General features: G+C 45.2%; 1 protein-coding gene across 1 annotated transcript in view; it reads left to right on the top strand.

Moving 5' to 3' along the window:
- BABAM2 (BRISC and BRCA1 A complex member 2) overlaps positions 1-22,457 on the top strand; it is a 398,928-nt gene that overhangs the window by 71,680 nt on the left and 304,791 nt on the right. The window contains exon 4 of the mRNA XM_055123091.1: positions 21,770-21,864. Within this exon, the coding sequence (XP_054979066.1) occupies positions 21,770-21,864 (95 nt within the window). The remainder of the gene's footprint in view (positions 1-21,769; positions 21,865-22,457) is intronic.

The following is a 22,457-nucleotide window of genomic DNA, read 5'->3' on the forward strand; positions in this document are numbered from 1 at the left end:
GTGTTCAGGCCAGATTAGTCTTTCCAATCCCTAGCAGGGTCCCAGTCTCGTCATTACTTTTGGATCATGACAGCATTCGTCCATGATCAAGCTCTTAACTAATAGTTAAGAATTAGGCACTTTGGCCAGGCCCATCTCGATGCCAGGGTAGCACATAACTCACCTCTTGCCCTGGATCCGTCCCATCCCTCGTTGGGACCCTGCCTTTGGGGGGCTAGGAACTGAGGGCAACTGAGGCTTAAGTGGAGAAAGCAGATGCCTGGGAATGAATAATAGTCGAAACCAATTAAGTCCCAAGTTACAAAAGCATAATATTGTCTTCTTGTGTCTATACAAAAAGGACATTGCTTTAAAGTAAATTACTCAAAAGGCGTAAGTAGAGGAGAAAAGCAATATTATAATATTCAGTGTTATAATATTCAATATTAACTTATAATATAAAGTTCAGTGTCCTAGGAAGGTCTGACTTTATAAATTAACAGAGTCAGATTAGGGGGAAAGCTGATTAACTGTTTTGGGGAAGAGAGCATAGAGGAGTGATTACAGCTAAATAGAGGGATGGGAGTGATTTGAGAACACCTAGATGGGTGTGACTGGGGTAAGCCTAAAGTCTGGGAAAAACCAGGACAAGCGCAAGGGGGGAGAGGACAAAGTAATGTCATCCTACATCCATCCACTTATAAGCAAATTTCATGACTTCATCTTGGCAGAAGTGTTTTAATAAAAGAATGGTTCCCTGTAGTATCCAGCAGCTGCCTACCAGCCCCAGGGCAGCGGGGATGATTCTGTGGGGGTTTTGTGCTCCGTGTCTGATGTACTCTTAGCAGGGAATCCTGCATGTTTCGATGCTTTTCCGTTCGGATAGGCTATATCAAACTCGTCGGACTCTTACAGTCAGTGTTATAACACAGAGAGATGCCGTGGAACCGGTGGGTGTATCCTCGTCCTGACTAAGAGTGTGGTTCTCGACTTTGGCTCGTGTGGGAGAGTCAGAAAGTAGAATTTACAATTACAATGTAGGGCTCAGTGCGTTTCAGTTGATTTCTGTTAGATGCTTTTCTTTCATTATTTAATTTTTATTGGTGGAGCATACCCAGCTGTACTCAGGGCTTGCTCCTGGCTCTGTGCTCAGATCAGTAGTCTTGGCAGGGCTTGGAGGGGGTGTGTGTGCATGTACTGGGAGTCGAACCCAGGGTGGCATTGTGCACGGTAAGTACCTTCCCCGCTGTCTTCTTTTCTGCCCCAAATGTTTTATTTTTCTCCCTGCAGAGAGAGGGAGGGAGGGAGAGAGGGAGAGAGACACGTCCCCCACCCCTTCCTTGAAAATCATGGCACACAAAGATAACTTCCACTTCCAGTTCCACTTCCAGATTCTGCTTGGTTTGCGTAATTTTCCCAGCAGAAGACGCCTGTCTCTGTCCTTTGTCATCATCAAATTGTCATTGCTTGAATAGTAGTAATAGTAATAATAATAATAATAATAATAATAATAATAATAATAATAATAATAATAAAAACCCCCAAAACAACCAACCTAAAACCCCAGCTCTTTCACAGTGCTTTTGCTAGTTAATCCTTCCATATTTTCTGTAACTACAGACTGCAGCCGTGGACTGTCGGGCCATCTTTCGTAGAGGTGAAATCCACCCTTCTTTCCGAAAAGCGTTTTCTCTTCTGTCCTAGTGAGGAACCAGAGTGATTCCTCATTGTCGCCCCCACCTCGTTTTTCCTTCGTCCTGTAGACTTGAGCTTGTGTGGATCTGGGGATGTGCTTTTCGGGTTTTGTCGGCGGCTTCCCTCTGCCCGGGCTGGGCGGAAAGGAACCTTCTCGAGTCTCTCCTTCCTCCGTGTGGCTGCTGGGCCGGGCAGAGCTTCCCGACACTCGGGAGCTGGCTCTGATGTGAGAGAGGAAACAGTGCTCGGTTCTCGCCCGGCTCGGGGTCTTGCAGAGCGGGCCGGCCCGCGCTTCTCCGAGCTCAGGGCACCGGGGGCCGCTCTGGGCTTCGCGCGGCTCTGCGTGGGCATGTCGGGTTCCGCTCTGGGTGCTGTGGCCCGAGCAGGTGTCCGTCCCCCAGCCCCGTGTCAGTCAGTGAACTCAGAGCTGCAGGGGAGACTGGCGAGGTTGGCGTGGTTTTCTCCCCCGGCCCCAGGCCTCCTCTTGAGAGCTCAGGGGTTAGTCTCCTGCTTTGGGGGGCGAGGGTAGCTTGTCCCTGGCGAGCTGCACATCACCAGCCCTAACTCTGCTTTGTGCAGTTCAGCTGGGATTCTCGGGCACCGCCACGGAGCAGCCCCTGCTTCCCAAGGTGTGTTTACTTCGGTGACTCATGCTCAGCTGGCAGCGCCTCTCGGAGGGCTGCTCGTCCTCCTCTGCATGGCAGGGCGTCGGAGTGACTGGCCTGGCGTCACGTAACGGGAAACTTGGGGACAGAAGTCTCGTGAGTAGAGTTCCCTTCTCAGAACGTGCTGGGAAAGACCCTGGTACCGTGTCGGAACCGTCTGCTTCTCAGTACATGTAGAGGACCGAAGTGCGACAGTAGTGGTCAGCAGCCACAGGGAGGACCCTTTGTGGCAGCGAGTGCAGGCCAGGGCGGTGTCCGGGGGAGGTCAGTGTGGGTCAGTGCTGATGCCGTGGGCCCCGTGCCAGCAGGAGCAGCTCCTGCCTGCTTGAGACGTCAGCCGCCGGGGTCCACTTGGATGTTCACAGCACACAGCACCGCCTCTCCAGGGAGCAACACAAGTGGTTTCACTTTCCTTGTTTTCAGGGGCCCCTCCTGGTGGTGCTTGGGGGACCTTGTGGGCGCCAGGGATCCAGCTGGCGTCAGCGTCATGGGAGGCAAACACCTTCCCCCTGAACTGTTTCTCCAACCCCAAGGTTGTTTCTATTTCTGAGGGCAGAAATTACAAGTCGAAGTTGATGAAATTCGGGTGGGAAGTTCCTCAGTCTTAGGGGAAATGAAGACTCAGTTTCAGCTTTGGGTGAAGAGACCTAAATGCAGTTTCTTTTTTCTTTTTCTTTTTCTTTTCTTTTCTTTTCTTTTCTTTTTTTTTTTTTTTGCTATTTGCTATTTTGCTATTTGGTTACTCCTGGCTCTGCAGTCAGGAATTGCTCCTGGTGGACCTCAGGGGACCATATGGGATGCTGGGAATCGAACCTGGGTCGGCCGCATACAAGGCAAATGCCCTACCTGCTGTGCTATCGCTCCAGCCCTGAATGCAGTTCTTGACTGTGTCTTTAAGACGAGTTGGCTTGTGACTGCAAGTTATCTCTGTAGGCCCTGACCTGGCACCAGGGCTGGGTGATTCAGGTCTATTATCTGGTTTGATACATCTTTAATTATCTTAATTATATCTTTTGATATAATAAAATGTGTTGTTTAATTTACAACTGAGTTGTAAATTAAACAAGCACTTTGAATCACTTTCTAAAGCCACTTACATGGTTTTTCTTTGTGGGGAAGATGCGGGAGGAAGCCTTGAAGATGACGGAGAGCTCAAGACTAAAAAACAGGCCCGAAAGAGATGGCTAAATTCTAGTGATTTATATATATATATATATATATATATATATATATATATATATAAAGGGTTTTGTTTGAAAATGTAGCTAACATTTACTTAGAAATTATCAGAAGAGTTAAATCTTAAGTGTGTTTTAAATATTCCCATTTTATTTTATGAAGCAGAAGGGATTTTAAAGAAAATTATATGTATATAATCCAATCCAGGTTTATTTAAAACAGAATATTCCTCCTTCATTGTATTAGTCTCGCTGCAATTCCTCTTAAGATACGTGGACTTGTCAGATCTTATGTCATTCTGATAATTAACTGAAATCAAAGAACTGTATTTTTAGAGCTAAAAATCCTTTGCTGTCATCTAATCTGCTGCCTATTGTCGAAGTTTCTGTAGTAGTTTTTGGTAAGCAGATATGTAGCTACTATCATTGATAGGAATCTTATTATTCTTGAGACAACATTATAATGCGCGTTCAGAAAATAATTTTTCCTAGGGAGAAAACAGCTTTATTTTCTCTTCTGTGTGACAGTTTCATAGTATGAAAAGGAGCATTCAGAATTCTGATGTGAATTAACTATCCATACCAATTTCCTTTCATAGTGTTGATCTTTTTGAAAAAATAGGATTGTTAGAATTACCAAATAATCACCAGAGTGGAGAAATCATGTAAAATGGCAGCAGACCCCAGATGAAGAAAAAATCTAGCATTTCAGAGGAAGGAGAGAGAGCTTTCTAAACATTGCACTTTTTAATTGATGCTGGGTAAGATTCAAGAGAGATGGTCATTAAACAAAGGGCCGGGAGCAGTGACAGGTCAGCTTGACTAGTCGGGATAGGTTTATTTAAGAGCCAGTTATGCCAAAGATACCAGATTTCTTTTTTGATAGTAGATTAGCTGACATAGCAGATTGTTTCAACATGAAATTTCCCTGTGGTATCTTTCTGGATATTCATGATATCGAACCAAGCTATGAGTAAGTTGGTTTGTGGTCTGTTGACCAGCCATAGGGAAGGCTAATGAAATACTCCAGGGTTAGGATATTTTTGACAATGTTATGTTCAGTGCTTTTGTGGGTGATATAGACATACTTGTTCAACTTGTGGAAGATACAATTTAAATAGACTAATGGACTGTTGTATGACAAAGAAAATCCAAATTCTTCCGATAGGTTGATAGATCAGAAACAACAGAATGAAATTTTACCAGCTAAATATCAAGTCCCCTGCCCCTTTTAACATTTTTTTATGGGGTTTTGGGACGACAGGTGCCTGTGCTCAAGGTTTCCTCTTGGCTCTGTGCTCAGGAATCACTCCTGGTGGAGCTTGGAGGACCAAATGGGTGCCAGGGATTGAACCTCGAGAATCCCACCCACTCTATAATCTCTTCAGCCCCTCAGGTTCCTTTCTTCACTGTATCACTGTGTCACTGTCATCCTGTTGTTCCTCGATTTGCTTGAGTGGGCACCAGTAATGTCTCTATTGTGAGACTTGTTACTGTTTTTGGCATATTGAATACGCCACAGGTAGCTTGCCAGGCTCTGCTGTGTGGGCAGGATACTCCTGGTAGCTTGCTGGGCTCTCCGAGAGGGACGGAGGAATCAAACCTGGGTTGGCCACGTGCAAAGCAAACGCCCTACCCACTGTGCTATCGCTCTGACCAACATCTCTTTCTTAGATTCCAAAAATTAGTTGTATAGGTAGAAGAAAACAGTTACATGAAGAAGCTAATATATGTATGTATGTGTCTATATATGTACATATCACATATATGTACATATACATATGTGTACCTACATATTACATATAGAATATAATATAAGCCAGCAATGTGATGTGGCTACTGTAAAAGTTAGTGTCGATCTGTGTTGTATGAATGGGAACTTTGGGTTCCACAGCTCGGAGTAGGGTTCTTGGGCTGTGCCTGTGACACAATGGAGCATAATTGTTGTTGATCTCAACTCTAAATGTGCCGGTGAAAATCATTTCCACACAGGTTTTATCGTCTTCTCTGCTGAGATCAAATCCTGGTGGCAGTATGTGGGTTCTTTGAGAAGGTCACCTATTTTTTTTTCCTTTGAATTGATGTAACGTAGGTTTCCAAGGGTGTGCATGTTTACATGCCTCAGGAGTTCACTGTTGGCACACGCACTTTCCATCCACCCTAATATGCTGGAGCCCTGGACCTTCCTCCAGCCTTTGGCTTCCCTTGGTAACAGCTTCCCTTCAGAGGCCAGAGTCAAGGGTCTGTTTCCCTGGTTGTTGTCTTCCCTTGTGCCGTTTCTTTATGCACTAACGTCTGGGGGTACTGTTCTTGCTCTTGATTGGTTTAGCATAGCCTGGCCCCCTGTAGTTTCCTATTCATGCTGTAGCAAAGATAAGGTTTCACCTCTTCTTAAAGTTGTCAAGTCTTCCCTGTGTGTACCCACTGCAGCTTCCTTATCCACTCATCTGTTGGGGGGACACTTGGGTTGTTTCAGATCTTGGCTGTTGTAAATAATGTTGCAGCGACCACAGGTATGCAATCATTTTTCAACTTGGTGTTTTGGTGTTCTTGGGATAGAAACATATGAGTGGAATTGCTCGACCATATGTTAGTTCTATTTAAAGTTTTTTTGGTGTGTGAAATCTCTCTACCGTTTTCTATAGGGACTGAACTAGTTTATATTCTCATCAGCAAAGAGAGAAGGGTCCTTTTTCTTCACGTCCCTGTCAACCCTTATTATTTCTGGTCCCACTGATACAGGCATTTCTCACTGACGCTCGGTGATGTGGCATTGTCATTTTGATTGGCATTCCCCAATAACCAGTGAAAACAAGCCTTTTATTTGTGTTTGTATTCACCATCTATTTGTCTTTGGAAAAATGTCTTCTCAGTTCCTATCCCCATGTTTTAAATGGGATTGTTTAATTTTTGTTGTTGAGTTTGAGTTATTTACAGATCTTGGGTATTGGACCCTTTCTAAGTTTTCCTTCCCATTCAGTAGGATGTATTTTGGTGATAGTTCCTTTGCAGTACAGAAGTTTTTTAGTTTGATGTAGTCATAATTCCATTGTTTGTTTTTGCTTTCATTTGTCTTGCCAGTGGACTTGAATCACCGAAGACACCACTGAGGCCAATATTATGGAATGTTTTGCCTACTTTTGCCTACTTTTTCTTTGATATGCTTTATAGATTTGGGCCTCACATCTAAGTCTCTAGTACACTTTGAGTTGTTTTTGTGCACAGCGTGAGGCAGTGGTCTGGTTTGATTCTTTCGCAAGTCCAGTTTTTTTTTTTTCCTACTTCGTTTGTTGAGGAGACCCTCCCTTTTTCATTTATGTTCTTGGCTCTTTTCATAGTAAATTATTTGTCCACATATCTGAGGATTTGTTTCTGGCTTTCAGTTTTATTCCTTTGGTCTGACCATCTGCTTTTATTTATTTTAAAGTTAAAAAATTTTAAGTTTTTGGCCCCTGGCCTTCAGTACTCAGGGCTGTATTCTGGTGGTATTCTCAGTGTTCCCTCCTGTTGGGGCTCGGGGGACCATCTGGGATGCCAGAGTCCAGACCCAGCGTGGTCACGTGCAGGGCAAATCCCTGCGCACTGTCCTATCTCTCCAGACCCAGACCCTCTGTTTTTATTTGGGTACCACACTGTTTTGGTCACCATAGCTTTGTAAGACTGTAAAGCCAAGGGTGAGGATGCTTCCATTGTGTTTCTTCTTAGAATTGCTTTGCTCTTTTGGTGGGCAGTTTTGTGGTTTCATAAATATTTTAGTAAAGTTAGTTCTGTGCCTTTGACAAGTCACAATTTGATAGGGATTGCATTGCATGGAATCTGTATAATAATTTTGGTAGGACCATTTATGTAGCATTACTTCTAATTCATGAGCATGCAGTACTTCCCCATTTCTGTCATGTCTTATATTTTTTCATTATAAAATTAAAACTTCTTTAAGTTTTTGCTGTCACGGAGTAACATGTATATAATAATAACATATAATATAGTAACATTTTCTATTGGAAGGCCTGTAATGTTTGATTGTGTGCGTGTGTGTGTGTGTGTGTGTGTGTGTGCGCGCGCGCGCGCGTGCGTGCCATACCCCTTGGTGATCAGGGCTTACTCCTGGCTCTCCTTACTCAGCGATCATTCCTGGCAGCTTGGGGCACCATATGTGGTTCCGGGGATCAAGTCCAGGTCCGTAAACACCCTACCCAATGTGCCGTCTCTTCATCTTTTGATATCTTCAATCAGCCTTTAATAATTTTTGCCTAGTTCATCGATTTGTTAAGCATTACAAGAGATATACTCTCTACTCTTGTTCATTTATTAGCAGAAATACTTCCATAAAGAGAAGTTTTCTCTGATTGGTAATCTGAGTACAATTCCTTGAAAGGGTAAAATAAATTCTTGATTCTTTCCTTTTCTGATTTTCGAAATAATGAATTAGTTTCTTTGCATTTTTATACAGCATAACTATGTTTTCAAGTATCAGTATTAACTCACAGGTTTTAAAATGTGCTATTCCAATGTGTTACACTTATTGATACTTAAAGAGACCCATTGTTGGCACCTCAGAGCCTCTTCATGATGATTTTCCATCCCTTGACCCCAAGCCCTTTGCTGGCTTTCTTGCCTTCTGGTTTGATCACCTGTTCTAGATTCACATTGTCCTGCAGTCTTTTCACTTTTCTCTTCCCACCCCTTCAGGGAATAACCAAGGAAGTCATTTCTGGGGCTGGGAGATAGGACAGAAGGACAGAAGGACAGAAGGTGGGGGAGCTTGCCTCGCATGCTGATGACCTGGTTTGATTCCCGGCATCCCATATGGTCCCCAGAGCACCGCCAGGAGTAATTCCTGAGTGCAGAGCCAGGAGGAACCCCAAGCATTGCTGGGTGTGGCCCCTAAGCAAAACACAACGAAGTAAAAAAGGGAAGCCATTTCCTTAAAAAAAAAAAAAAAGTTCGTTGTGCTTTGCAGAATGGTGAGACCCGGCCATTGTTCTGGGTCTCAGGACTCTCTTTGGTTTGATTCAGTGGGTACCTCAGCTTAAAGAGGGCTCAGAGAGGAGAAACCACGCTCTATTTTAAGTAACCTGGGAGGGGGGTAATTTTCAGAGACCATTAATACTGAGAGGCACTTCCATTGAGACTGGTCGGGGAGGAGAGTGTTATTGCTAAATACATTTCATAGGGCTGTTCCTACGACAGAGAATGGTCCAGATCCCAATATCAGTGGCACTGAGGCCGGGAAACTCACCAACAGAGATCCAGAGCTGCAGGTGAGCCGGAGGAGGGGAGACTGCTGGAAGATGGCTCCGTGGCCTCTCGGGGGACCCTCTCGGCTTTGCGAGAGCTTCCCATCAGCCTAACTTCCAAATCCTTTCCATTCTTTCATTGCTTGGCCTAGAGAGCACGTTAGCTCATTATTCGTAAGAGAATGCGTTCATGTATCCCATGACTTTCTTCCATTTCCAGTTGTTTCTGTTGCCTTGGATGCCCATGTCCAGTGTCCCTGCTCTGATGACACTTGTCTACTATGTATCTTGCTAATTCTTTCCACTTTCTGAATTTCTGCTGTTTGTTAGTAGCTTCTTATGACAATAATGGGATTTTGTCTTGATCTGTTTTTCTCATGAATTGTTATTTTAAAGAGTAAAAGCTATAAATGTTGAAAGAGTAATATATTCAGTACATGTAAATCTTTTGTCAGCTAGCATTTTGTGGTATTTACTTATCTCCATACATGTACATACATAATGCAGATATAGATATACATTTTATCTACATACTGCAATCTTTCTGTTGAACTGAAGTAATTTGAAAACAGACTTGATACTTCACCTTTAATATTTCAGTATATTGCTTCCCAAAGTATTTTTCTTCAATAGAATCTTAGTGCCATTATTGCACCCAAGAGGTTTGACACTTATATAGTAGTGCTATGTGATAGGCGATCCTCATTTATATTCCTACAGTTGCCTGTGACTGTTCACGTAGCTTCCCCCGACCCCGTTCGGTGATCTAGTGAGAAATCATGCACTGCGTTTTATGTTCATATACCCTAAAGTATCTTTATTTCTTAAAAGTTAAAAAATTTTTTTTAAGTTTGTGCAACATCCAGTGCTGCTCGGGTTACTTCTGGCTTTGCACTCAGGAATTACTCCTGGTGGTGGTTGGGGGACCACATGGGATATGGGGGATGGAACCCGGCTCCTGTGTGTGCAAGGCAAACACCTTTCCTGCTGGACTCTCTCCAGCCGCTCCTTATGTATCTTTAATCTAGAACAGTTCTCTTTTTTTTAGCAAGAATTTAGACCTGTTATTTTGTAGCCTCCTTCACCATGAGGTTTATCTGGTTATGTGTTCACATATTTTGGTGAAACATTTTTCTTAGGCTTTCTGAATAGGTGGCATAATCTGGTTCTCAGTGTAACCATCAAAAGGTCTGTGATGGACATAGAAAGATTGCACTCATTTGTGGAATATAAAGTAACACAAAGGGAGACTAACACCCAAGAACAGTAGAGATAAGCACCAGGAGGATTGCTCCATGGCTTGGAAGCTGGCCTCACACGCTGGGGGAAAAGGCAGTTCAGATAGAGAAGGGACCACCAAGTAAAGGGTGCTTGGAGGGCCCGCTGGGGATGGGAGATGCATTCTGAAAACAGACTAGAGACCGAACACGATGACCGCTCAATACCTCTATTGCAAACCACAACACCCAAAATGAGAGAGAGAGCAAAAGAGTATGCCCTGCCACAGAAGTAGGGTGGGGGTGGGGACGCACTGGGATCATTGGTGATGGAGAATGGACACTGGTGGAGGGATGGGTGCTGAGCATTGTATGACTGAAACGTGACCACAAAAGTTTGTAAGTCTGTAACTGCACCTCACGGGTATCCATTACAAAAATAACTAACTAACTAACTAAATAAATAAAAAAGGTCTGTGATGTGTGTTTCTCCCCTCTTTAGATCTGACGATTTTGAACATGTGGTTAAGATGCTAATGGTATCTACCAGATTTCTCCATTACAGCAATACCTTTCTTGTGTGTGTGTATTGCAATTTATGTTACCTCTAGCATGATTCTTCGAGGCATGTTCTATTCCCCCAAACCTTTTGCCCAGTAGTCTTAAGTGGTCCTATTCAGAATCAGTCATTCATTACTGTTTATAGTTAGTAATTAAACAAATCTTGAAGTCACAGGGGCGTCCAGGGCCGTTCTTGGTGATGCTGGCCCGGCAGGGCGGGGGGTGGGGGGGTGGGGTGTGCTCTGCTGGAGGTCACACTGGGACTGCACACACTGGCCATGTGATCTCACCTCTGGGACTGGCTTGTTGCAGTTGCAATTATTTTTACAAACATCCTGTATCTAACACCAGACTTCCCAGATGGCTAGCTTTTGTTTGTTTCAGCCTCACCTGTCAGTGCTCAGGGACTGCTCCCAGCTCTGTGCTCAGGGGTGCGGGGGTCATTCCGGGTGACTCTGAGAACTGGGAAGTATCCAGGATCAAACCTAAGCTTCTTGCACGTGAACCGAGTGCTCAGGAGCCAGCAGCTCTTTAGCTTAGAGTTCAAGCTCCTTAGGAGCAGAATCTTGGAACACATTTGCTGGTAGCGACACAACTTAGTGTATTGGATCTGCTAATATATATGTATATATGGGCTGGTCTGGAGTGGTAACACAGCAGGTAGGGCGTTTGCCTTGCACGCAGCCCACCCAGGTTCGATTCCTCTGCCCCTCCCGGAGAGCCTGGCAAGCTACTGGAAGTATCCCGCCTGCACGGCAGAGCCTGGCAAGCTATCCGTGGCATATTTGATATGCCAAAAACAGTAACAAGTCTCACAATGGAGACGTTCCTGGTGCCCGCTCGAGCAAATCCATGAATAACGGGGTGATAGTGACAGTATAGATGTGTGTATATATATATATATATATATATATATATATGTATATGAAATTAAGTGATGAATCTCTTTAAAATTGGAAAAAGTCTTCTTTCATTATGCCAGTATTAATTGTAGTCTTTGTAGTCATATATATCCTTTGAATTTTAATTTTATTTATTTATTTTTGCTTTTTTGGACCACACCTGACGGTGCCTAGAGGTTACTACTGGCTCTGTGCTCAGGAATTTTTCCTGGCAGTGCTTGGGGGGCCATATAGGATGCCAGAGATCGAACCTGGGTTGGCCACAGGCAAGGCAAGTGCCCTACCCACTGTACTATTGCTTCAGCCCTCCTTTAAATTTTTTAAAAAAGGTTTTTAATGATTTATTTATTATTTTGGGTTTAAGGGCCTTCTGTGGTTGCCCTGTGGTACCACTTCTGATTAAGCGCTTGGGGCACGCTCCTAGTAGTGCTTGGTTGGGGGAACAATGCAGGCCCAGGAGTTGAACCTGGACCACCCCCGTGCAATGCACATGCTCACGCTGTTAGACTGTCCCTCCAGTCCCCTCTTTCATCTTTCATTTCTCTATTAAGGTATCATGGTTTGCCGAAGCGTTAGACTTACAGTGCACTGCACCCACCTGCCGGGTGCCAGCGCCCCTCCCCGCCTCCTCCCGCTCTCCTTGCAGCCTCTGTCGTAGTGACCCCATCGAAGGATTTATTTCCTGGCCATTGTCCCTCGCTGTTGTTTCAATTTCTGCTTTGCATGTGGGATCATCCTTATGTCTTTTGTCTTGCTCCTTCTGACCCACTTCATTGGGTGGGATTCCCTCCAGTTCCATCCAGGTTGTCGAGAATTGAGAGACTCCGTTGTTGTAGTTGACCATTGAGCATTCCATTGCAGGAGCATCCGCAGCTTCTTGTCACTCACATGCTGTTGGGTGTTTGTTTCCTTGTCTTGGCTATTGGAAATAGCACTACACTATGCATAGGTATACGCATATCTTTTCGGATTAATATGTTTTGTTACTCTTGTTACCTTTTTTAAGAGCTCCACCAATTATAAAAGAATTAGTCAAGATTACTTCTGTGGCTTTCCATTTCAGGTTCTTTTTTTAGTATCCTTCAAATGAGAGTGTCTTACCCCCGCCCCCCCTGGCCATCCCCGCGTATGTGCAAGATTACTTTTTCTATATGCTTAACCTTACCATTTAGTCTATCTTCCTCTGATCGCTAATTAAAAGAATATGAAATGTAAATGGATAGCATTCTGCAGGCTAACCCTAAACCAATGAGGTGTGTTTATAAAAATTCAGACTTATTTCCTTTATTTAAATTTTCCCAGTTTTCCACTAATTCATGACAGTGGTCATTGTTGATATGTTTTAAAATCAGTTAATTCCTCGTGACAGTTAAAAACACAAATAAAATCACAGGAAGGTTGAGAAAGCTTACTTTTTATGGTGTCAGATGCATTGTAGTCATTAAAAAAGAATTGGCAATAAATTGTATTAATGAAACAGTTTGTGAATATGCCTTTGAGCATTATTAAGACTAGAAATGCTCTGCAGTAGAATATTTATGACTCAATAAAGTAATGCTAATTCATAACATGGGTTAAAGTATTGTTCCTTTATGCATTTGATGTAAGTATACAAAACTTTGAGGTTAAAGGTTCATTTAAGACATAATATCTGAAGACGGAACATTATATTCCTTTCCTAATGAGTCTTAAGTTTCTAAGAATCAGTAACAGCAGGTTTCCTCATATATACTGAAACATCATGTAGCTTAATTTCCCGTAAATTACGGAAGTAACTGGTGTGACCTGAACAAGCCTGCAAGAAGAGGTCGTGGCTGATGATTTAGGAGGGTCTGTCATGTGGGCTGAGGCTTAGGTTAGGACAGCATTAGTAAGTCAAAAGATAAGGACTGTTTTTGTGTGTTTTTTTTATCCCCCAGCAGATCCTAGCTGCCCAGCCTTAGAATGTGCTGCCTACCGGATAGTGAGTCCTTTGACCTTGGATTGGGGCTGGGCTTTCTCCTTCCCTTCCCTCCGTTCCTTTCTTCTTCTCTTTCCTTGTCATTTGTTCCTCCCCTCCTGTGCTGCCCGCAGTGATCAAATAGTCACCTTTGATGGTGGATTGCTTGCGATATGGTGAGTCTGAATTAGACTTTGCTCTGTCACATCAGATTCTGAGATCTCAGTATTAAAATTGTTTAAAAACATGTGTCTAATTTTTTTTGATTCCACGTGGAACTGAAACATCTATATATATCTGGTAAAATTTATCGTTAATATTAACATTAATTATTTTTATTATAATTACCTGTTTAAGGTGATTAGAGGGAGACAGTTCATGGGCCTGAGCATATAGTTTGCATGTTGGAAAACCCTGGGTCCATCCCAGCACTGCACTGGCCTCTCAAGCGTTGCCCAACGCAGTTCCAGAGTATTGAAATGGGACTTGCCCCTGAGAACCACTGGGTGTGGCTGCTGCCCTCTCCCCATCAGTTTTGAATAAAAAGGAGCAAACACCTTCCACTCTTTCTCTCTGTCTCTCCATCTCTCTCTCTCTCTGGTTGCAGTTCAAAACCTTAGGATATCTATAGAACTAAATGAAGACACTAAAAAATGAGTCATAGCAAATATACAAAGAATAAAGATCAGTGTTTGAAGGATGATCATGTAGAAATTAGTTTCTTTTCTGTGTTTTTTAGGGGTGGGGTGGGGTTTACTCCTAATTGTGTTCAGGGCTTACTCTTGTCTCTGCCCTCGGGAATCACTCTGGCGGGCTCAGAATACCCGGGAGTGCTTCAGCCTCAATAGTTAGTTTCTTGTGTCCATTTTTCCCCTTTCACTTAGCTTTGGTGTTGTAAGTGGCAAGATGGACTTATTTCCACAGCTTATTAAGATGCATACACGTGCAGACACGGCATCCATGCCTTCTGTATCTATTTGTCAGTGAGCACTGAGGTTGTTCCCTTGTCTTGGCCAGTCGGTTATGCTGCAGAGTTAGTGGGAACGGGGGTGCTCAGAACTCTTCCAGTTAGTGTCCTGTCTCCTCGGGGCTTATCCTCAGATAATTTCTGCATCTTAGGGTACCTCTGATTTTAATATCTTGATCACAAAAATAATAGCATCATCTGTTTTTTCCCAGTGACGGTGCAGTTCAGTGTGGGAGGGCCCTGTGTGGGAGGGCCCTGTCCCCTCTCCGAGTCGCCCTCCTGCCAGGAGCCACGTGGAGCCTGCTGTGCTTGGGCCGACATGTTCCTGGATGATTAGTCACACAGCAGAAATCTTCCGCAGTAGCCGTTCCTGACATCAGCTCTGGGAAAACGTCTATTCACGTCATCGCCTCTTTCTTTATTGCAGTGTCTGGGATTGGACCCAGCACCTCACACCTGCAAGGCATAAACTCTACCCCGAGCCATCCGTCCTGGCCTCCATTGCCCTCTTCTTTGGTTTGAGTTTTGGTTTGTGCCCACATTCTACCCCCTGGGGTTGCTACTCTGGGGTTGGGGGTGGCTTTGGGTGCTGCACTGGAACTCTGGGGGTGCCGGGGATCCAACCCAGGCCTCTCGCATGCAGAAGCCTGTACTCAGCCCACGAGCCATTTCTCTGGCCCTCGTTATTCCCTTTTCAGTTGGGTCACTTGAGTTTTGCCATTTTCTTCTGAGTTGTGTACATAGATCTTTATGTTTGGATGTCGCTCCTTTGTCAGGCCCATGGTCTGCGCATGTTTTCTACAGGTTAGCTTTCCACATTGTTGATGCTTTTGCTGTGCAAAACCTTTTTGTTCTGATGCCATTCCACTTGATTTTCATTATGTTGCAGTGATTTCGGTGTTACACCTGTAAAAATTACTGCGAAGTTCCATGTGGAGTAGTTTTCCGCCAAGATTTTCTTCTAATAGTTTGATAGTTTCAGGTTTTGTATTTAAGCATTTAATTCCATTTGGAATGAGTTTTTTTTGTGGGTGGTGTAAAGATGCTGGTCTGGCCCAAATTTAACAGACTTACCATTTCCCACGATGGTTCTTTTAAGATGCTATTGTCTTTTCTCCACTCAAATGCTCAGCTGTGTGTTTTCCCTGCTGATGTTGGGGTGGGGGGGGTCTCTCCTGTCTGTGGTGCTTAGGGAATCACCCGGGCCACTCTTGGGGACCTGTGGGGTCATGGATGCTGGCGTTTGAACCAGGGCCCTGTACCTGCCTGGCATATACAGCCCCTGAGCAATGTCCCAGACTTCAGATGGTCTCAGCCATCCTAGCCATTGTGTTTCATTGTCTTTTGTCTTTTTCTAACCTATTTAAAAACTTGTATCACCATGAATTACAAAGTTACAGTGATGATGGAGTCTCGGGCCAGAGTGTTCCAACACCAGGTCTTCACCAGTGCCGGCTGCCCTCCACCAGTGTCTCCATCACTTTTGTTTTTTAAACCTTACCCCGTATTACCTCTGATCCTATTTTCCCTTCATTGTTCTCTTGCCTACTCTTCTCTTTTATGAAAGTTGAAGTAAGCAGTATCTAAGTAATCTGTACTTCGTGTTCTTCGTGTACTTCGTCTCCTCCAGGGTGAAATAAAGGAAGTGCAGTGTTATTGCTCTTCTTGCTGATTTATGTTGGTCTTTCCTCTACCTTCTCTGCCTCGAGGTCAGGTACTATGTCTTCTACTTCCTGTATAACTCCCCAGGTGGCCAATATGTGCATCTGTGCATGGTGGATTTTTAATAAATGCTCTTGACTGATTTATGGACTGTTCTCCATAGCAAGAGAGCGCTGCCACATTTAATATCAAAGAGGCCACAGAGTATTGAGGCAAAGAGTTTCAGGAACTCTTTGAGGTCAAAGATAAGAGTTTGAGAAGTTCTGAAATGGAAGAGTGAGATTCTGAAAGATACTTAAATTTATTTATTTTTCTTTTGTTTTTACGTTTCGGTTTTTGGGATGGACCCAATGGTGCACAGGGCTTACTTCGGGTTCTGTGCTCAGGGATCGTCCTGGTGCGGCTTGGGGGACCATGTGGGGCGCAGCGCGTGCCCCTTACCAGTGGACTCTCCCCACCCTGCACTGTTCCTTTGAAAGGGAAGCTCTCTAGAGTGCATGTAAAGTGATCTTGTATTTTGAAAGAATTACTGATAACCATTGTAATAAACAGTTGCTAAATTTTTTTTGGTGTGTGTTTAGGTTAACTTAAAATGGACCGAATTCTTGCATCAGGTTATAAAAAACCGACACTTTTCTTGAGATTGCGATCTCATGCCCCGCAGTTCCCGTGTGAATGTACTCTGCAGCGCCTTTCGGGGCATTTAAAGGCTCGCGCAGTCACGAGCACTTATTTCAGTGCCTTTGCAGTAGCGCAGAACGAAGCTTCGTACTCACTAGCAGTCAGCCCCAGGCGCGCTGCCTGTGAGCTGCAGGGCTTGGCTGGTCCACGCAAGTAGAACTGTCCTGTGATCACGCTGCGGGTGACCCTCCTGGTCTGGCTTTTTTCACTGGCGTAAAGTTACCACGGCATAGCCACTTCCTAGCATGTGTCTGTGCTTTGTTTCAGTGTACTCGAGAAAGATGCGTGTGTACCTGCGTGTTTATATTTGTTCACCGGTGGCCATCTCTTCGGTTTGGCCTTGGCGAGTGCTTCTGCCGCAGACATTGGTGTGCAGGTTGTGTGCACGCACATGCTTTCAGCTCTCGAGACTGCGAAGGTGTGGAAAACATGGGCCATACTGTGTCTCTCTTTAAAATTTTGTGGGACAGACTGTTTTCCAGAATCATGGCACCTTTTAAATTACCCCAGCAATACGCGAGGGTTCCATTTTTCTCCACATCCTCGCCAACACTTGTCATTATTTGTCTTTTTAAAATGATCGCAGTTTAGGTAATAGGGTTACAATGGTTGGCTCTTTTTTGGTTTGTTTGTTTTTGGGGCAGCGCTCATGACTGTCTCCCGACTCTGTGCTCAGGGATCACTCCTGGCTCTCCTTGGGGGACTGTATGTGTGGCGCCAGGGATTGAGCCAGGCTTGGCTGCATGCAAGGCAAGCATTTTCCCCGACGTGTGATCGCTTCAGATCTGTCTTTATGAGTTTAGTCCACATGGTTTCTCCCTGGGCTGTTTTAAAGCCCGTTTTATTTCTCTATCATTTGCTTTCCTGTTGTTGTCATTTTCCTTCTCCCTTGCCTTTGTTGCTGTTTCTGCAGTGATGGGGGTGAGGGTGGGGGTCACGCACTTGGGGCAGTGGTCACCCACCTGTCTGTAGTGCTTACATACAGGCTCGCTGCAAGCACTCGCCCTTTCCGTTGCAGAGCTAACAAGGGCTAACGAGGGGCTGGAGCAATAGTACAGCGGGTAGGGCGTTTGCCTTGCACACAACTGACCCAGGTTTGATCCCCGGCATCCCATATGGTCCCCCCAAGCACCGCCAGGACTAATTCCTGAGTGCAGAGCCAGGAGTAACCCCTCTGCATTGCCGGGTGTGACACCCCCCCAAAGAAATTATAAAAAAACAAACTAGGGGTCACGCACTTTAGGACCTAGGACTCCCACATGCATTCCAGCTGTTTTACTCACGCCCCTCGCCCCCCGCACCCCATCTTACTGGAATAAAACTGTTATCTAGTGTGCCGAGTGCATTCACACTGTGGTACAGTCTCCATCACTTCCTTCTTGCAAACCGGAAGCCCATGCCCGTGACATAATCCTCCGTTCTCTGTGTGTCTAGCCTTCTGGCACTCTTCTTCCTGTGGCCGTGAATTTGATGACTCTGGGTACTTCACGGAGAAGAGATGCCACACTACAGGCTTCTGTGGCCGGTTTCATTTAACCTGATAATCTCGAGTCTCATCCATAGTCTAGCATGTCTCAGAATTTCCTTTTTGGTGCAGGTTGGGGGTGGGGAACTTCGGAAGTGGTGCTCAGGGAGTCAGGCCCTCTCTTCAGGGGGCCTTGGTGCTGGGGCCCCTGACGGGACGTTGTGCAGTCTTAAGTGTTGATGAGCGGCAGGGCCACCCTGTGCAAGTGCTCCCCAGCCTGTCTTTTGTGTAGGCAGAGTGTCCCGTCATTCCATTGTATGTGCCGAACCCATTTCCATTCAGCTGATGCGAGCTGCCTGCCTCCACTGGGCTGTTAGGAATAATTCTGCCGTGAACCTGAGAATTCCCTCTGCGACCCCGGTTTCACGTCTTTGGGATCTGTGTCCAGAGAGAAATGGCTGGATCGGATGGTAATTCTTGACATCTTGGAGCGTCACCGCGCTGTTTTCATGGCGCCCGCCCTGCTTACTCTCTCACCAGTGTTGCTCAACGTTCCATTTTCTCCTTGTCAACACTTGTTACATTTTCTTTCTCCATTTGATTTGATATGTCATCATTTTATTCTCTCTCTCTCTCTTGAAAATGGTACTCATTATGGTGTGAGGGCTTGCTAATGCTCCTTGTTGAGTGCTTTGGAGCCCTGGCACAGGCCCCACAGGGCGGAGATGTGCGAGCTGATGTCCAGGGTCCGTCCCATGGGTCTGTGTGCCCGGCCGGGAGCCTGTGGCACACTCTCAGAATGATTCTGGCCTTACACCAAGTTTCTAACTGGCCGGTGTGAGTCTTCTGACTCCGTTCTTCCTCGGGATTGCTTGGATGTTTCCCTGTTGGAGACAGGAAATAAGACAAAGAGCACGTCTGTTCCCTGAATGCTTCCGGGGCGTTTGAAAGGGCAGTGTGTGTGTGTGCGAAGCTTGTGGTGGTGTGTGCTTGCGGTTTCATGAGGATGTCTGCCTCACTGAAGCGGATCCGTGAGGATATTCGTCCTGTGTGGGGGCAGTGTGTATACCTCAGTGCCTCGCGGGAGCATGTGTTGAGTATGGTTTTAAAAATTAATGAAGCGGTAATAATAACGATGGCAGCTACAGACCGAAGAAGATGACATATAGCAGGTTTCTTGTTGAATTTTAGTTTAATTCTTGTCTTTTTGGTGTTGGGCCACTCTCACCTGTACTCAGGGATCACTCCTGGCAGTCTCCGGGAACCATCTGGGGTGCCAGGGATCCAACCCCGGTCAGCCACTTGCAAGACAAGTGCCTTCTCCGTGATATTTGCTCTCCAGCCTGGTTATTTTTGAATTTTAGAGATAACATCACATCGTGGCCGATATATAATAGAAGGTTTCATGCAAAAGTATCTGAAGAGTGAACTTGTAAAGGGTGGCTAAGAACTAAATCAGGGGGACGAACATTTTAACTTGGTGGCAGTGTGCATCGGGCACATTGACAGGAAGGTTCCAGATTCACTGGAACAGACTCTTGGTGCTGGCGTATGGGTTGGTGGAGAACTGAGTAGGAACATCGTGTCTCCGAGGCCCTGAATGCCAGCTCGCAAAGTTTCCCTTTACTCCATTGGACCTCAGAGGATCACTCAATTGTTTGAATTTCGAAGTTTGGAGTCAAATTAGTACTTTAAGATTAACTTGGTGGCAGTGTAGGTTATGGAGTTGGTTCAGAGGGTTCGAGAGTTGAGTTCAGTTTAACCTTCCCCGCTTGAGTGGCGTTGTCTGATTGTTAGTTCTTGGAGTTGTGCCTAGTGCATAGTTTGTATTTGTTCGGCGGATGTGTGAATGTCTGAGCCAGGTCATTTGGGTTTGGAGGCACTAGGAAAACTTATCTAAGAGACAGCTGAGGGCCGGAGTATAGCGATAGGGCACTTGCCTGCACGTGGCCTGGGTTCGATCCTCAGCACCCCATTTGGTCCTCTAAGCCTGTGAGGAGTGAGCCCTGACCACAGCTGGGTGTGACCACCCACACCAAAACAACACACACACAAACTCAGCAACCCCAAGGCGTTGAGACAGCTTAGCTCTCGGAGTGTGAAAGGTGTGGTTCTGCTGGAAGATGCCACTGACGTGTCCAGGTGGGCAGTCTGGGAATAGCAGTGTCCCGTCACGAAGGCGTGAGAGAGCAGGGGATTGAGAAGAGGACTGTGTGTCCTATTCATGGGCTCAGACTCGTTGCCCTTGACACTGGAACATGAAGAGATGAAATGAAAACTCAGTGAACGTTGCCATTCAGATATGACCCTGATAAGTACTCTGGGAGCTGTCACAGTGAATGAACTACTATACGTGTGTGTGCCAGAGTGCAGAGGTCTGTGCATGTATATGGGTGTTTGTACCTGCGGAGCCCAGAGGTGTGATTGGTGGTTGCTGTGCAGATCTGTTTGTTGGTAGTAGTGGGAAGTTGAATGCTGATTCTTGCAGCAGGGAATGGGGCGGGAAAGAAAGACAAAGAGAACAGAGAGGGCAGAGAACTGACTTGGTGATTTCCTGTATGTTCCGAAATAACATGAACAAGAAAGGTAGCACGAATGCATCATTTATTGAGCCGGACGTGGTGTGAGGCAAGCTGCCTCTTGATCCTCACTAAGAAGCCTGTGATTTCTTTCTTTTTTTTTTTTTTTTTCTTTTTTGCTTTTTGGGTCACACCTGGCGATGCACAGGGGTTTACTCCTGGCTCTGCACTCAGGAATTACTCCTGGCAGAGCTCAGGGGACCATATGGAATGCTGGAGATCGAACCCGGGTCAGCTGGGTGCAAGGCAAATGCCCCTGCCTGCTGTACTATCGCTCTAGCCCCGAAGCCTGTGATGTCAGTACTGTTGGATGGCCACTTTTGATGTTGAAAGCCTGCAGTGTAAAGAAGTTGAAACTTGCCCAGTCTCATTGGGGCTAACAAACCATCGGGAAACCTTGTCGAAGTCAGCCTGACTGACCGCCAGCGAGATGTTTCTGTTAACACAGGTTTGGATGGGCCATTGCTCCCAGTCAGGAACTGCAGGGAATCAGCCTCTCAGGACGGGCATTAATTAGCTGCAGTGTTTGTACTATAATGTTAACTGTAAGAAAAAATCTGCACATACTTCAGATGTAGTTGCTTCCAGTTTTCTAGGTATTCACTTGCGTTTGTAACTTGCTGTGAGATCAAAACTTTTTACATGTTGTGGATCTTAATTAATTAATTAATTAATTAATTTTTTTCCTTTTGGGTCACACCCAGCGATGCTCAGGGGTTACTCCTGGCTCTGAACTCAGGAATTACTCCTGGCAGTGCTTGGGGGACCATATGGGATGCCGAGGATCGAACCTGGGTCGGCCGGGTGCAAGGCAAACGCCCTACCCGCTGTGCTATCGGTCCAGCCCCAGTGGATCTTAATTTAAATTATTTTTAAGGCTTAAATGAGGCTTTAATTCTTGAAGCATTAATCACTCAAAAACTACTTTGCAGAGTTTTCTGTCCAACTAATAGGAACTTTGTCTAGAAGTTTTAATAATGCAGGCCTCAGAAAATCAGACTAGCCCAAGTCAGAAGGACCTGACCTTGTCTTTTTCTTTCAGGGGATATCATTTTCAATGCCCAGTACCCAGAGCTGCCCCCGGATTTCATCTTTGGGGAAGATGCGGAGTTCCTTCCAGATCCGTCGGCTTTGCATGTGAGTACCGCACTTCCTGGTGCTCTTTATTTGTTGAAATAAACATCAAATTAGCTTTTGACAGATGCTTACCAGTTCAGTTTGCCAAGCAGATGGAGTGTTTCCACCCCTTTTCCCTCTGTCCTGGGGAAGAAGTGCAACTCTTGGTGTGCCCGGAATCATTTATTTTTTTCCTTTCACTTGCAGTTTCAGACTTGGTAACATATTGGTTAAAATATTTCTACTTTGGCCTAAAGAGGCACGTTGAAAACATTTTCTTTGCTTTAACTTAATATTTCATGCCTGCAATCAATTTTCTAATGTTTACTAACACTTCCTCACGGAGCTTGTTAGGGGAATGTTCCTTGGCCCTCCGCAGGGCATGTTTTGGGTAGAGAAGTGAAAGTGGCAGCTTTGGACTTGTCTTCCCATTATCTCAGTGCTATCATTGCGAGGGCAGAGACCAGATTAAGTGTTCAGCCTGAAGCCCGGCCGAAGACTTTGCAGCTGGACCGAAATGTTTCTGGATTTAAATCAGCCAGAGAAGAGATGGCGCTTCAGAGCACATGCGGTTTACATCAAAGCGACGTGTTTTGCTTGGCACCCGGGGCAGA

This window comes from Sorex araneus, chromosome X (assembly GCF_027595985.1).
Source record: "Sorex araneus isolate mSorAra2 chromosome X, mSorAra2.pri, whole genome shotgun sequence".
NCBI classification, from domain to species: domain Eukaryota; kingdom Metazoa; phylum Chordata; class Mammalia; order Eulipotyphla; family Soricidae; genus Sorex; species Sorex araneus.